This window comes from Trachypithecus francoisi, unplaced genomic scaffold (assembly GCF_009764315.1).
Source record: "Trachypithecus francoisi isolate TF-2019V2 unplaced genomic scaffold, Tfra_2.0 Lachesis_group18, whole genome shotgun sequence".
In the NCBI taxonomy this organism is placed as follows: domain Eukaryota; kingdom Metazoa; phylum Chordata; class Mammalia; order Primates; family Cercopithecidae; genus Trachypithecus; species Trachypithecus francoisi.
In genome coordinates, this window is record NW_022681463.1 from 65,952,691 (window position 1) to 65,969,907 (window position 17,217).

The 17,217-nt window shown below is 44.0% G+C and overlaps 1 protein-coding gene across 1 annotated transcript in view; it reads right to left on the reverse strand.

The window, feature by feature from the left end:
- FAM124A (family with sequence similarity 124 member A) overlaps positions 1-14,224 on the reverse strand; it is a 62,630-nt gene extending 48,406 nt beyond the window's left edge. The window contains exons 1-2 of the mRNA XM_033177658.1: positions 13,959-14,224; positions 5,145-5,176 (exon numbers count right to left, since the gene is read on the reverse strand). Coding sequence (XP_033033549.1) covers positions 5,145-5,176; positions 13,959-14,026 — 100 coding nt within the window. The 5' untranslated portion in view covers positions 14,027-14,224. The remainder of the gene's footprint in view (positions 1-5,144; positions 5,177-13,958) is intronic.
- Positions 14,225-17,217: the final 2,993 nt, after the last annotated feature.

The window sequence follows — 17,217 nt, forward strand, 5'->3', positions numbered from 1 at the left end:
TGAAAAACACGTGTGATCCACCTGACCCCTTTTCCCTCAATAAGAGTGTATCCAGGGGTCCCGAGCAGCAGCTACGCCTAGTTGAGGCTGCTTTGAGGGCAGTTCAGACACGGCAACCCCAGGAAAGCAGCAGGGAGGATGTCAGCTGGGAGAGAGGCTATCTGAGTTACTGGAGGGACACAGCAGGAAGCTGGAAAAAGAAGGTAGGGCCAAAATGGAAGTGGGCAGGAATCTGAGGCCCCAGTAGGTTGAAAAGCAGTTTCAGTGCCTCACAGCCACCCATGATGTGTGCCTTTTTGCACAGCTTGGTACATGTTCCCAGGCTCAGATCAGCAGAGCACACTGTTCATGGCCTTTTCTCCCTGACTTCCACAGCCACAGAGAATTCCTCAGGGAACTGTCAAGGGGCTAGGAGAAGCCCTCTATCACTTCACCCAGTCTTTTACCATTTGTGCTTTCTGCTGTCTACAAGGCATTCCTGCCATCGCTGGCACTTCCTAAAGGTGCCAGATAAAGAGTTCATGACTATCCTGAGTTTTGAGGAGGAACAGTTTTAGAGGTAAAATGAGGTGATAAAACATAGAAGGTTCCTTCAGAACAGCCTCAAATAGGACTGGTTAGTTCTTTGACTATTTCCTATCGGCTTATTCTGGGGCTAGATATCCTCAAAAAATGTCATAGTTTCCTAAAAATATAATTTTTAAGTTCCTAATACCTTCTAAGAGTAATTCTCTAAGTATGATTATAATCTTAATTTGAATGGAAATATTCAATCACACATGATACAGATGTCATTAGCATTACGTGGCAGAGTTGATTTTTTTTCCTGGCATAATTATTGTTTTTCTTTTCTCTCATTTATAAATAATTTCCCCCCTTTTATTTAAACCGCATGAGAATGTAAATTGTACATAGTGGCTTGATGATCTCACCAGGTTTCTGGAAAAACAGGATTCTGGAAGTAAAAATTAATCTTCCATAGCAAGTATTATGAGTTATTGAGATCTCCTGAGTGCCAACAGTGTGTTTAGCCTTTCGGAAAACATTGAAAAAAATAAAATAAAAATCCTGCCTTCCTTGTCAACCTTTCAAGGTAAATGACACAGTTGCAACTGGAAAAAATTCACCCAGACAAAACCAAACTATCCATTAAAGAAGCCCCTCGGCCACGCCCCCCAGATCTGGCCAGGAATAGAGGACAAGCCGGCGAAGTGCAGTTCCATGATCTGTGAGGTGGAGGAAAAGAGGGCGGTGCCCAGCAGTCCCCATGCCTGCCCCTACCCTAGACCTGTGCAGTTCTGTGAGGGGAGGGAGACAGCAGCAGCTGCCTTTCACCACAGTCTCTCTCCTGTGACCAACCTACAGGCAGCTCACAGTTCACAGAAGCTCGGGTTGATTCTGGCCGTCCCTTGTTTTAGGATTTACACTACAGGCCACAAGACAGGATGCCCAGGCCTCCAGATTTGTATTCTGGGCCAAAAAGAGAGCGAAGAGAAAAGGTGTAAGTGCCTCAGTACTTCCCTGCTTCTTTCTTTCCTCCTCCTTCCTTCCATCTCTTTGTAGAGGAGTTTCTTGGAAATTCCTATTTCAGCTTCCTAGAGCTTCTGGAAGGGCCCTTAAAGGCTTTCCAGCCCAACCATCTTATTTACAGAGGAGGAAACGAAGGCCCAGAGAGGGCGAATGACCCAAGAGCCTGTGGCTAATTGATGGTGGAACTGGGACTAGAACTCAGGACACCTAACCACGCCACTACTCTAAGACCTTACACTTAGTGATAACTTTTCTTTTTCTCCCATGCGGCAGCTGGCATGAGGAAGCAGCCCCCTGCATTTTGAGGAAAAAGACAACAACTAAATAAAACGGTGCTCTCTGGAGGGAGGTCTCGTTACAATCCCTAGTAATGAAAACTCAGCTGTGGACAAACAGGCAACAAGGTGGATGCTCCTGCTAGCTCACCCCAAGGAAGCATTTCTGCGCCTGTGAACTCAGGAACAAACGGGTAAAAAAGCATCACGTGAATGTTGAGTAAGAACCACTTGCAGACGTAGAAAAATCCACTTTGTAATAGTGAATGATTAGAATTAACTCTCAATTCCCAACAGGAATCAGGAATCATTCAAAAGTCACTGAGTCGAGAGAGGCTGACAGCAGTGGCAGAATGACAATGAGATGCAGGAGCTGCTCCCAGGATGTCCAACTGGGACTGGGACAATGCAGCTGTAGGGCAGGGGCAGCCTGGGACCCTTCTGGACACAGACAGTGCCACCCCAAGTCTGGACTGTGACTGGGAGAGGCCCTGCAACTAAATCACTCAGGATAAATAACAAAGTCACTACCCTTTTCTCCACTCAGACCCCTGTGATTATGCAGTTTGTGGGGAAACACTATTTTAAAAATCTACTTAGAAAATATTTTTTTCTTTTCTTTTTTTTTTTTTTTTTTTGAGACAGAGTCTTGCTCTGTGGCCGGGGCTGGAGTGCAGTGGCTCAGATCTCAGCTCACTGCAAGCTCCGCCTCCCGGGTTCACGCCATTCTCCTGCCTCCACCTCCCGAGTAGCTGGGACGACAGGCGCCCGCCACCTCGCCCGGCTAGTTTTTTGTATTTTTTAGTAGAGACGGGGTTTCACCGTGTTAGCCAGGATGGTCTCGATCTCCTGACCTCGTGATCCGCCCGTCTCGACCTCCCAAAGTGCTGGGATTACAGGCTTGAGCCACCGCGCCCGGCCGAAAATATTTTTTTCTTATTGTAGCATTGTCAAATTGATACTTTAAAGGATTTAAGACTTTAGGTTTTAAAATTGTTTCCAAATCTTTTCAGAGAGTCAACTATGTTACTCTTCACTGACTGCTCCAGGGGCCTTCTCCTGAAAGTGGGTGGGGCCAGGGTTTATGCTCTGGCTGGGAGGAGAGGCAGGCCAGGCACCTTGCTGGTGCTGAGGCAGGAACAGTCAACCCTTCCCGCTTCCCCCCACCCGCCCCGCCCTGGTATCCACTCTCTCTTTCTTCCTTATTAATGGAACCATAGCATGTGACAACGTAACCAAAGAAAACATAACATTTTTCAGACTCCCTTGTAACTAGGGATAAACATGTGACCAAGATCTGGCCAATAGAGATAAAAATTACTGGGTAGAGTCTCTGAGAAAATTCCTTAAAAAGTGGGGATGGCTCAGCTGGCAGGTACCTTCTGCCCTTCCCCTTTCCTTTTTCCTGTCCAGAACAAAGATGTGATGGCTGGGGTGGAGGCAGCCATGTTATAACATGACAAGCCTGAGGAAGGAAGCCAAAAGCTGAGAACCATGTAGTCAGATGACGGAAGGAGCTTCTGCACCAGACCTGCACTGCCTCCTTGGACTTTTTTTTTTCCTTTCTTTTTCTTAAGGGTTAGAGGAAAACTAATCCCTACTTGTTTAACCATCATTTCCCACCATTATTTGTAGTCAAATACATTTCCTAACTGAAACACGTATACACACTTACTCACCAAGAGGCCCCAACACTGAAGAGTGAGGCAGGAACCACTAAACATTTAAAGTAGAAAAGAAGAGCAATAGCAGGGTATTGATCCCAGCTGCACTAATAGAAATTCCAACTCAGAGACTGCAATTAAAATAATGGAGAGGAAAACATCTCAAACCAAATTACCAGTTTTGATAACTACAGAGGTGTTGTGTTGTGACCCAGAGGACTGATTTGTGAGCTACAAATTGAGCTAAGGCTTAACACAAGTATTTTAGAAAAATCATTCTGAAAACAAATGTAGCCTCTGGGCAAAACTGAGTGGAATGAAAATGGTGGCACAGAGAGAGAGGGTTCAACTGAGCTTTCTCTGGTTTTACAAATGCAGGAGCTTTGGGGAATGAGTGCAAATCTCTGAAGCATTATTCTCATTATTACTAATGGTTCTTAATAACTAAGGGGCAACATTCAGTCTCCAATTGGCTGAACTGACCAGAAATTGCTCATTGCAGTTATAGTAATAATGAAATATAATTTGACACTAAATTACAAATCCAGATATAAAACTATCTGCTCAGTCGGTTATTGCAAAGGAAAACTAAGCCAGAACATCAATAAATAGAATAATCCAATTAAGTGTCTCTCCATTTGGGAACTATTTAGAATTGAGAGTTTAACAGGCTAGTGAGATAGGGCAAAACAATTTAGTATTTACTGATTTAAACAATCAGGGCTTTTATTATAAGACAATTACTTTTGTTAATTTAAAATAAGTATTCAATCAATCTGAATGGCTTTGGTCATTTATGTAGTAATCTTAATCACTCTCAATTCTTTCTAGTTATGAGGCATAATTTCTCACAGCACATTTACCTGTACTTTAATATTAAATATAAGCACATTTTAAATAACTAGAGTGTCTTTGTAAACATATTCCTGATCATTTTTTGCCACATACAATAACCACCTATAAGCCAGGAATTACAAATACAGGATGATGGATTGATAAAAATGTCTGTATTCCTTTTAGCCACATTTAAGTGGAAAAGTGATAGCTAAATTCCCTAATTATAACCTACATCGGTTACACACACTGATATATATGTATATCGATGTACATATGTATTGGCATGTATAACTAATGTAGGTTATAATTAGGGAATTTAGCTATCACTTTTCCACTTTAGCTATAACTGTTCCAACTGTTAACACACTTTGCAGGATTTTGCCAGAGATAGATGTTCCCTCCATTGGAGAGGGAAGGATATTTCCCTGCAGATGCAGACATGCAAGGGAAGAGATTTTGCAAGAGATGAGCTGGAGCAACCACAGGGATCCAGGAATTGTGCTCTGAGCTTTCTGTTTGCCTGAGGGTAGCAGGTATCTGATAGATGTTTGTTCAATGAAAGTGCTACCTCAGATTCTTCAGAGATGATGCTCCTAGAAGCATCCACAAGCAGCTGATAAAGCCCAGGTTACATCCTCAAGGCTGAATTTCTGTATGATCAGATTCTCCAGGAAAAGCCTACGCTTCCAGAGTTACAGCATCCTGTACCACATTCTTTGGCAAGGATGCCTTTGGTTATTCATACCTACTATAAAACCATGTACACACATGGCATCTATGGTACTGACCTCTCTGGGGACCGTTAGACAATGCTGAAGGATGTTTAAACGATACTTACTGCTGGTGGAGGACAGGTGGCTGTAGTCGGACCTGAAACACAAGACCTCAGTGTTAGTCGAATTCTTTATCCAAATGATTTATTCAAGCCAGAATTTTAAACAGTCAGTGGTAAGTAGCATTTAACTGGTAAAGAAATGTCACCAATTAAAAACTGTAGTGCTAAGGCTCATTTTATGCAAAACAAAGTTATGTCTGAATTTGAAAGCAAAACTTTAAAGGAACTTTAGAATTTTGGGGGCCCTCATATGAGTTCTGCCAATTCCTCTGATGGGGTTTGGAAGAAGCCATTTAAAGGTTTAGCAAAAATTTTGAATGGTTATTTTTCTGGGGAGAAGTCCCAAAGTTTTCAACAGACTCATCACTCGCAGATTCCCTCAAAAGGTTACTGCAAATGAGCACCCTTCAAATGTTCGCACCACACCATGGGGAAATGTTCTTAGTTGACTTAAGCAGAGGATCCCAGTGCGAGGAGAGAGGGAACCTCAGCTTTGAAGGTTTCCGCATTCAAGGTGGGGCTGACCACCAGGACACAAAGGCACAATGATATTTCCACTGATTTCAGTTCCATCTGAGAAGAAAGCCTGCTGGATATTACAGTAACAGGATGTGAGCTGTGATAGGGAAAGGGAAAAGGCAGGCTAAGGTTGGAGTGAAATCGCCCTTTCAGTTTCTACGCTGAGGAATCAGCTGCTGGCATTCAGCCTCTGTAACAGTGAGGCTCTAGCCAAGGATCTGCTTAATCTCTAGTAAGTTTCTGCCCTACTTCTGTAGCTGTTAAGACTTTCCTCTCTGGCAACAAATTTGATATGGAAACTATTTATTTTTTTCCTCTAGTGTCCCAAAGTCATTCTCAGTAGGAAATTAATCACTTTAGCACGTAGGGATTTATTCTGCCATGGAAGTTATGGGATGTAGTTATGCAAATAAACTGCTTAATTATGTTTAATTTTATAGATACACATTTCTTTTATCTCCTTAGTCTCCTGTTGCCTTTCTTAAATCATCCAATTTTCACTCCATTGAACTTCTTGCCACATTTAAAAAAGCACATGCAAAACTTTTTTTAAAAATCGTAAGCAGCATGCCCCTTACTGGTTAAAATAACCTACATCACTCAAAATGCTGCATTGATTTATTGGTTGAGGAACAAAATGGAAGAAAACAACATGTGGTTTTCACTTTTGCAAATGAAATACTTTAGTAGTCATGGAATCAATGAATTTTAAAACTGGAAAGAATAACAACTACCAACATTTGCATATCCCTTTATGTATTATAAACTGCATTCATATATATAGAGAGAGATAGATATAATTCAACTTTTTATTTTATTGACTAGGAAATTAAAGTGATACTATCTGTACAGAGACCAGGAGGTGAGCAACGATTAGTGACTGAAGTGAGTGTGCAGGGTAGGTGGAAAGGAAGGAGTCCAAAGGCAGAACGGATTGACTGGCTAGCACATGGTGACATACTGGCTAAGGGAGAAAACAGAGAGGGGAGGGTCAAGGATTAGCAATGTTCTGAAGCCCAGGATTTGTAACCCAGTACTGGTGCATTAAATTCTTTCTGGAACCATTCAGGACATAAACTTTTGAACAATACTTGGAAATGTAATTATATATAAACTGAGTGACTGCTCAGCAAACATCCACTGTGGTAGATAAAACAGGAAAGCAACTCGATTACAATAAAATCATCTTGAGATGGACAGACTTTAAAGAAATGTCATGACTATTCAAATACAACACACATTAAGAATGCGCGATATTTCTATTTCTTTTATTCTTTAAAATGTGTATTTTCAGCTAGGATTTTCCAAATTCTCTTGAAGCAGATGGGATTCACATATGCATACATTTTAAAGATCTGCATACAGATGGATATGTATGTAGAATGAAATTTACACTTGAAACATAGTTCAAGAATCTTAAAGTGCAATAGTATTTTAGTGTCTTAGGACAGTGCTGGCATAACTGATGCCCCTCTATGAGTCCCTCCATGTTTCTAGACTAAGGGCACCACCAGGTTGGGCCCGCCAAATGGTCAGCCTTCTGACAATCACACTGATCCTGCTCCAGTTCCCTCCACATACAGCAGCCAATCTTTGCAAAGGATAAATCTGATCATGTCTCTCTCTGGATGAAATTCAAGCTCGCTAGTGTAAAACACAAACCCCTCTCTCTGTGATGGATGGCCTGGCTCTGCAATCCAACTTTCACCCCGGTCCACTGTCACAACAGAAACACACAGAGAGCACCTACAGCCTCCCACTGCTCTCCAGCCTCTGATCCTCAGTATATCAATTTGTACACAGTTGCCATAATGACGGAGACACAATTTTGAATTGCTCTTTTCACTTGATACCATCATAACATGCTGCTACACATTTCCTGTAATTATCATTTTAAATTGAGTAATATACTATAATTTATTCAACTCTTTTGTTGGCTACATGATCGTTCCTGGTTGTTCACCTTTACAAAACACACAGCAATGAGGTATTTATGAATATAGCTTTATATTTATTTTCTTTTCCTTAGCAACATTATCATGGGCAGAAATATAGACTGAGTTGAGGTATAAATACTTTTATAGCTCTTAAAATATATTCCAAATAACCTCAAAAGCTTATTTACTAGAAATACTGCCAGGAAAGACAAACTACAAAGCTTGAAACAATTTTGCACAAAATAAATAGGTTCAAACCATTTCAGAGGATAACCAGGTATTTGATTAGGGTTCTCTGGATGAGTCTGTACTCCCCTAGTTCTTTTTAGGCATGAAGGAACAGCAGTAGGGTACCTGCCTTGAGATTTCTGTTTATTGGTCTCACATCAGAAGAATTTAGTTAGCTGGCTATGCATAAGACATTCAACCCTGCCAGAATGAAGCATGAAAGGTGAATTTAGAATGAAAAATTTATACACGATATAGAGCAGACTAATACAAGAATTATGTATATTCACACACCTGACAAATATAGACACATTTCCAAATGTTATTTAGTATTTGTGCCAATAATGAACAGAAAGTTAGATGCAGTCCCTTGACTATATTAATTACATTATTACATGTAGGGATTATATAGAGGTTCTGTACTTAAAACAGTTTACCCTATCAGACAGCAGCCTAGCTACCAAATGATATACTACATACATACAGAATACCTTCCTAAATTATTTTCCAGGAAAATCATGGCATAAGAATTGATCTTGGCATTCCTGTAAAATTGATCTTGATGTTTCTGTAAAGCATCAGTTCAATGCATCATGGACCTCATCTGTTAACCCTCATTGCACTGAATTAAATTTAGTGTTAACTAGCTCTACCTTGAATACAAAGATAACAAAGTACTAACAAATGATCTGGTCTTCTATACAGCATTTCCCCTTTCATCTTTTTAAAAGACCTGTCCCATTTAAAAATTCACCCCACCTATTCTTTTCCACCCATCTATTTAAAGTCTAGACTCCTGATTTTTTGTTACATCTTAAGTCACAGCGAAGTATCAATTGGAGGACCTCCAAAGAAACAGGGCATGGTATGGCCCTACCTGTTCAGAAGCTCAGCGACAGCTGAGATGGAAGTGGAAGTTCATTAATGCCAGACCAAACTATTGAATGAAAATAATCCATCACATGCAAAAGAGTGGCTTACATGCCAAATCTTGAAGGCATCACTAATGAAACAGTCATTATAAAGCATTGGCTTTTATTTGGGTTTACAAGGAACTGGCTGTCCTTCTATTTAAGGGATTCTGTTTCTTAAGATAGTTTACCACCATCAGCAGCCAACTTGCCAATTTTTGCTATAACGAAAAGTACATAAGAGCACAAGGCTTCTTTCAAGTGGATTTGGAAAATGGGAGTTTCAAAATGACATCAATTGCTATAGAAGAATACTAGTTTGCTTTTAGTCTTGGCTTGTATTAAGTAGGTGAGAGAGCAACAGCCGCATTTCAAGCAAAAGGAAATGTCTGAGCAGAAAACAAGAATTAATTACAGATCAAACAGCTCCTGGAGAGGCAACTTCACTAGGTGGGAAGCACACTGGAGATCCAGACTTCAATTCATGTCTCTAACGAGCCATGTGCCCTCTGAGTCTCCATTTCCTCATCTGTAAAATATAATTATTAGAATACTGAGGCATGCCCTGTAGTCTCTCAGATGTTCTGAATGATCAAATTACTTAAGGTATTTAAAAGCAACAGAGGATCTATTGTGATGAGTTTGAAAAACATATGGACTTGAGTTCACCATTTTTATTATATAAAACTCTAAGTTTATAATTTGGAGTGTTCTTCATAACAATAATATAGTGTGATGAGAAATAATCATGTCCTAAAGGTTCTAGACACTGAACAGGCACTGTTCTAGGGGCTTTAAATATATACGCTCATTTAATCCTCACACCAACCCTAGGAGGTAGGTACTACTGCCATCATCCCCATTGTACAGAAAAGGAAACTGAGATCAGAGAGAGGTTAAGTCACTGGATCAAGGTTTCACAGTCCCTAAGTAGAGGAGCCAGAATTTGAAAGAGCAGGCTGGCTCTTGTGACTAACTTTCAAAGTGGCCAACACAGCCACTGGCAGTGGGATGCATGAAGTTTCTCAGAACTGTTTCTTCCATCATGCCGCTGAAAGGACGGATAATCAGCTTAAGCAATACCCTGATAGCTCTTGTTTCTGTGTTTTGTTCACACCCCCTTACCCCAAATTTTGATGATCCTAACTATCCACTCTCTCTCTCTGCCTGACCCTAGGTAGTTGAGCATTGCTGCGAGAAAATAAATAACTAGGGGAACTCGTACCTCTATAAATACGTAATTGCAAATTTCAACTGGGCACCCGCTCAACATTGCCCCAAACAACTATTCAAATCTCCTTTCTCCTCAGATGGTGGAGGGCTGTATTTACACCAAAGAGAAACCCCATCTTGCCTGCCCTTTTAATTGCAGGAGGGGATATCCTGTCTCCTACCTAAAGCCATCCATTCCCTTGTGGTCTAAAGTCCATCTGCCTCCACTTTTTCAGAATGCTGACACTACAGGACCAGAAGCAGTGGCTCACATCTATAATCTTAGTGCTTTGGGAGGCCAAGGTGGAAGGATTGCTTGAGGCCAGGAGTTTAAGACAGTTTCTGAGCAACATAGCAGGACCTTGTGTTTATAAAAATTAAAAAAAAAAAAAAATTAGCTGGGCATGGTGTCAGTGGTGCAGGCCTGTAATCCCAGCTACTCAGGAGGCAGAGGCGGGAGGATCACTTGAGCCTTGGAGTTTGAGGTTGCAGTGAGCCATGATTCCACCAATGCACGCCAGCCTGGTGATAGAGACATCCTGTTAAAAAAAAAAAAAAAAAAAGGCAAGCAAACAAGCAAGCCAACATTACAGATGATAATCTTTTCTCCTCCTTCTCCTTTCCCTTTCTATAGAATCCTTTCTATCACACTGATTGCTCAATTAGTGCCTATGTTTAGGAAATCTTTCTTCACCCCAGTCTCCCTTTTAGATACTGCCTCTTTTTGCTTCTCCTTTTTCCAGACAAAGGAATTCACCTGCCTCCTCTTCTTCACCTTCTACTGCCTTCTAGAGCCACTCTAATCTGGCTCCTATCTCCACTGCCCCACTGTGAAATACCACTCTTCCTTCACTTCATCATCTCCATTTAAAAAAGACGTTTAGCTTTCCTCATCTTCATCAATTTCTCAGTAGCAGAGTTGATCTCTCCTTCCTTTCTCAAAAACTCAAACCTCCCTTGGCTTCAATGATTCATATTCTTCCTTCTTTGACCTCATGTCTACTCTTTCTCAGCCTCCTTTATCAGCTCATTCTCATTGACCGGTCATTTAAATGTAGTTTCTCAAGGCTGGTCTTAAACAGCAGCTGCTGCACAGAGTTGTTGAAGGATTCGAGGAGTCCATGAAATACATAAAGGCTTAGAACAGTAGGTGGCACATACTAAATGCTAAGAAAGTGCTTGCTGTTACCTTCAGTTGATTTCGTCTCTCCCAGGGCTTCCATTGCCATTTTTAGGTAAATAGTTCCCAAATGCAATGTCATCATGCGGACCTCCCTACTGAGTTCCAGACAGATATACCCAACTGCTGATTCATCATCTTTACTTGGATGTCTCGCAACACCTCAGACACAGTGTGTTGAAAATGAAATGTCTCAGACCTTGCCCAAACTTGATTTGGAAGAGATCACCAGCTACTTTGAGAATGTGATAAAAAAAAATAAGTTTCTTCTCATACAAATTCACAAAGCACATCATTTGCATACAACTTGAAGCAATTCATGGACCCCAAATTAAGGATCACTGCCTTAGCTGATGTGTCACTTGAGCTAAGTCCTGAAAGAAGAGTAGAGTTTCACCTGGCAGACAGGCATGTCAGGTGGGAATGGCAGAGCTGGCAAAGAGGGCAGCTTGACAAAGGCAAGGAAACAGAAAAACCTGTCAGATGTGGCTAGATACAAGGTGCAAAGAAGGACCTGCTGAGAAACAAGGCCAAGTCGGGAAGAAGGGACTCCATGACAGGAGTCAGGGCATATATGCCACGTTAAATTCCTTGCATTTGTAGATAACAGAGCCATAAAAGTTTGAAAAGGAGAGACATGATCAGATTTGCATTTTAAAAATACTAATGATAGCAAACACTTATTGTTTTCTATGTGCTTTCTACACAATCTCTGTGAAAACTAGATAGGGTAAGGGGTGGGGGCAAGCTCCAGAAAAGTAGGGAAACGATGAACAGCTTTTTGATAACTGAAATTCAAGGGCTCTATGAATATATGGAAAACACAAAACTAATCAGCATACATTGAAACGCATGCTATTTTACCTTTAGCTTAAGGATGCTAGTGATACAGTAAGAATTTCTTTTTTTTTTGAGATGGAGTTTCGCTCTTGTTGCCTAAGCTGGAGTGCAATGGTGTGATCTCGGCTCATGGCAACCTCTGCCTCCTGGGTTCAAGCGATTCTCCTGCCTCAGCCTCCGGAATAGCTGGAATTACAGGCATATGCCACCACGCCCGACTAATTCTGTATTTTTTTTTAGTAGAGACGAGAGTTCTCCATGTTGGCCAGGCTGGTCTCAAACTCCCAACCTCAGGTGATCTGCCCACATCAGCCTTCCAATGTGCTGGGATTACAGGCGTGAGCCATGGTGCCCGGCCAAGAATTCTTTAAACAATTCTGTCCTGTTACAACTACACATTTTAGTGACAGAGGCTGAGAACAGAAGCTCTGGTGTCAGCAGGAGTGGCGAGCCCCTCCCAGGAGGCCTGGCAGCTGTCATGCTGATGTCCAGATCCTGGGGCGATATCACCCCCTGGGTCAGGACTTCCTCTCCCTTCTCTAAGACAGAGCCCTTGAAAAAAACATCAGTTTTAGGTGAGCTCTGCAAATTGAAAATGAATAGACTAGTGAGCGCTTTATTTAAGGCAACTACAAATAAGCTGGTTAATTTTGCTTTGTTTCTTCTATTCATGGTCCAGCTAACTAGTGGCAGAAAAAAAAGCCAATAATCTTCAATTAAAGTTGATACATGCCACTTATACAAAGAGTGGGAAGAAGCAAGAGAGTTTAGCATTTAGCATCAGGTTACTCCACCAGATTATAATTGGGTGCTGTAGAGAGCTATGAATGAGTTTGGATAACAGAGAAAGCCCATTGCTGGGTGAATGCCCTAGGGAGTAAAGTCCCACATTTGGGCTGGGAGTGGTGGGGCAGGAGGGGCTGTGTGAGGAGCTTTGCCGGGGTTGGGTTAGAACTCTGGGTCGATTGTGGGCCTAGATTCTCTACCTGCCCTCACCGGTTGCCAAATCCTGAGATTAGTCTAAAACCTCTCCGACCTTTCAGGAATGAGGCTTTCTGCAGTCTGGGCGCTCCCGCCCTCCCCCAGGATTACTCCAGATAGGAAAAGACATCCTTTCCTCCTGGGTCAGTACCCGTGGCCTGGATGTGGTGCTGACTCTGCACAGGAAAGTCCTTTAGATATAGGGGCTGCCGGGAAGCCTTTATAATGACATTCATCTCCTAAAAGGCATTTTGTCTTTTGTTCCGCTCAGGAAAACAGTGTTTGGAGACTAACTAATTAGTCTCCAAAGGTTTGAGCTCATTGTTTGAGTCCGCTGAAGCGAAGAGAATATTAAAAAAAAAAAAAAAAAAAAAAAAGGCAGGGCTAGATCCTAATCTTAACACCATCTCCATCCCGCCGGTACAACAGGCCAACGGTTCCGGCTGGGACAGGTGCACTTAGAGGTGACGAAGTTCGGCGGGACTGGAGGAGTCGAGAAAGGGGACTCGGCAGCACAGATTAAAGTCCCACGACGAAGCCATATAACGAGAAATGCCATCCTCCTAGCCGACTTCGGAAAGACTTTAGGTGTGGGTGTCCCACCCTGCTTTTCCTCCTCTGCCCATCTCCAGGGCCGGACTCCAGGGTGCTCCGGAGCTACAGGAGGAAAGTCCCCGAGGAAGGAGGAAACAAGTGCAAGAGCATCTCCTGTCTCTAGCGATGCTGACAAGGGGTCTTTGCATCCGCCTGGCGCTCGGCATCGCCTCACCGGATGGGTGGGCTTGTACTGAACCTTGAGCCCTTCCACTTTCCTTCCCCCGGGTGGGGCCCGCCCTGCCGGGGGCAGCCAGGGATCGCGCGGCCCGCCCGGGAGGCAGCGGGGGATCCGGCAGGAGAAGCCCCGCGCCCCTGTCCCATTGCGGGGATCAGGAGGGTCCCCAGCCGGGGAGAAGCCGCCGCGCAACTCGGAGAGCGCCCCCCGCCCGCGGTCCGGCCCGGCGCGGCTCACCCTCCGGTCTCGGCGCCCGAGTCCACACAGTCGTCCTCCTCGCCGCCGCCGCCCGCCTTCGAGTCCATGATGCGCGTCCCGGCCACGCTCGGCTCGCGGGCGCCGTCGTGACCCGGGACGCGCTCCTTCTCGGCCGCTCCTTCCAGTCCGAGGTGGCCGGGCTCCCTGCGAGCTTCTGGCGGCCCTGGAGCCGGCAAACAACTCGAGCGCCAGCCGCGAACCCCGCGCCGCGCCCTCTCCCGGCCGCGCCCGGCGGGGCACCCGCAGCCGCGCCCGCCCCGCCCCTCGCCGTCCGGCGGGACTCGCGTGTGCGCGCGGCGGTGCGAGGGGAGTGCGCGCGAGCGAGTGCGTGTGCGCGTGGGGGGCGTGTGCGCGTGGGTGGCCGAGGCGTGTGAGGTCCCGTGCGTCTGTGGATGCGATGTGATGTGGGTGCGGTGTGCACTCCTGGTTGCACGCGACTGTGGCTGTGCAACAGCGATGAGCGCGTGTGCCCATGTGTGGTGCGTGACCGCGTATGTGTTGTGGGGGCGGGGTGAGTGTGCACAGAAGAGCCGCCCCTCTCTCCCAGGCCCACAGTCCGGGAATCCCGAGCCCCGGGGCTTGCCACGAGGTTCCCCAGCTGCTGATCCGGGAGGAGCACTGAGAAAACCAGCCTCAGCGCATCGTGAAAGCTGAGAACGATTTGTTTCCCTTTTGGGAACAATTCGAATACCTGGGTGTTTTCTTATAGTTTCTGAAGAATTGCTGACGCCAAATTCATTATCACCTTTCTCAGTACACGTCTGAGTGGCATCCCACCCCCCAACTTGCCAGTTTACGATAATGCATTCTTTTGCTACTTAAAAAAAAAAAAGCCTTTAAAAATAATTTAAAGAGCATTGAATGAACCTGCAATTCACGGATTGTTGCAGCAAGGGGATAACCTCAGGGTGAGTTAATGATCACTATTGGAGGGGCTCACCTCCTATTAGGAGGATGAAGAGGGAGGCAAGTTGGCAGGGCGGTCGGAAGGAGAAATCTGAACAACTTGAATTTAGTTCTGACAGTCCTATCCAAACCATTGGGAGGAATTGCCCTTACTGAGCCTAAAATTCCTTGCACCCCAAGCAGCAACGGACATATTGGTGCTCATTAGCTGAAAGAAAGGAGCGTGCCAGTTCTTCAAGGGAGATTCCCCTGCCCATGCACTGATCTCTAAAAGAAAATTCTCAAGTGGGGTGAGAAACATTGTGAATGATGCATTGCACAATGTCATTAATGATCATTTTTAATGTACTGATTCATTCAATAACTAAATGCCAAACAGGAGGGTGAAGTCTGCATATACAAATGAGAGAAAATAGCAACAGGTATGATCCTTGCCTTCATGGTACTTACAATCCAGAGGAGAGACAGTTAAACAAATTCTGTGTGTATGTGTGTGTATATATATATATTATTATTATATATGTGTAATAAAATGGAGATAAATCACTATGAAGGAAAAGAATAGTGTGCCCAAGAAAGAGAGAATATAATTCAAATTGTGAGAGAACAGGGAAAGCTCTCTCAGGGAGGGATACCTGAGCCCTCTTCTGCCTCAGGGCCTTTGCACTTTCTGTTCCTTCTTTTTGAGATATTTTCTCCCAGATTTTCTGCAAGACTCCCCCCACATTTCCTTCTTTTCTGGGTTCACATGGCCCCTCATAACGGAGGCCTCATTGACTAATCCAACATCACAGTATCCCCTTACCCAACTCTATTTCTTAGCACTCTACTAGGAGCTGGCAGATGATAGATTTATTTACTGGCCACCTGCTCTTTCCTCCTCACCCATACCCCTAATGTCAGCTCCATGAGAGCAGGGACACAGTGTTTTTTGTTCTTGGTGTGTCCCCAACACCTGGAACAGCCCCTGGAGCAATGCACATGTGTCCAGTGAATGACAGGGAAGCAGCCCAGTGCAGGTTGTGAGGTGAGGAGGTGCTCCAGGAAGAGAGACCTCCAAGTGTGAGGCAGGCTGTAGCACTGAGCGTTTAGTTAGAGGGGAAGTGATGGCAAGTTGGGTGACTGGAGCTATGAGAAATTGCAAAGACGGTAGGTAGCAAGACATTTGACCTAAGTGTGACACCTCCGGGAAGTCACCAGTAGATCATTACAGTGTATTTGGAAAATAGAAAAAGACTGTCAATGAATCCAAACTGAAAGGAGTGATACAAGTGGCCAAGTAGGTAAGTATAATGAACATTCTGCCATTTTTTTTCTTGCAGCCACGAGGGAACCCACCTTGTTTACTCTGTGTGGGAACAATTCAAACTGTACCTCATTTGATCCTCAGGGAAGTGCTGTGAAATAGGCTTACTTTTCTATTTTACTGTCAAGGAAACTAAACCCCACAGAGTTCGAGTGCCTTGTCCCAGGACACCCTATCAGTGAGCAGGGAAGCCAGGTAGTCCACTTAAGATGGCTGGAGCCCATGCCACTTACCTAGAAGGCTGATGAGTGGGCCAGTTGTATCTTCAGGAAGATGGTACTAGGAAAAAGGCCAGGGAAGAAAGGGTGAAATCAGCATGACTTTTAGAAGATGGGCTTTGGAAAATGAGATGCTATTTAAATGATTTCTGCCTTTCTTAAATATCTAGAGAAAGGGCACGCCAGACCAAAACCTCGAGCCACATCTCAAAATGATGCATTGATTCAGGTTCCCCTTGTCCACAGGGGATATAGTGTTATCATTCATCATTGGCATAGCAGTCTAATGGCAACTCAGTGATGCATTTATTATATGGAAGATAAGCTTGAACAGTATCACTGTATTCCAGTGATGCATGGCTTTCTGCTTCAGTTCCCAGGTTTTAATAGTCTCACTTCATTTTTTGCTTGTTTGTTTTGAGACAGGGTCTTGCTCTGTTGACCAGGCTAGAGTGCAGTGGCACAATCACAGCTCACTATAGCCTCCACCTCCCTGATTCAGGTGATCCTCCCAGCCTCCTGAGTATCTGGACTACAGGCATACCACCATGCCCAACTGATTTTTAACTTTTTTGTAGAGAAAAATATGTTGCCCAGGCTGGTCTCGAACTCTTGGCCTCAAGTGATCCCCCTGCCTTGGCCTCTCAAAGTGCTGGAATTATAGGCATGAGCCATTGCACCTGGCCCATTTTTTTTTGCGGGGGGGAGGGTGGGTATAAGAGTTGTTGGCAGGTAACCAGCACAAGAACCTTGAAGTGAACACTGCAGGGTATGTAGCCCCTAAAATTACATGGTTCCCACATTCCAC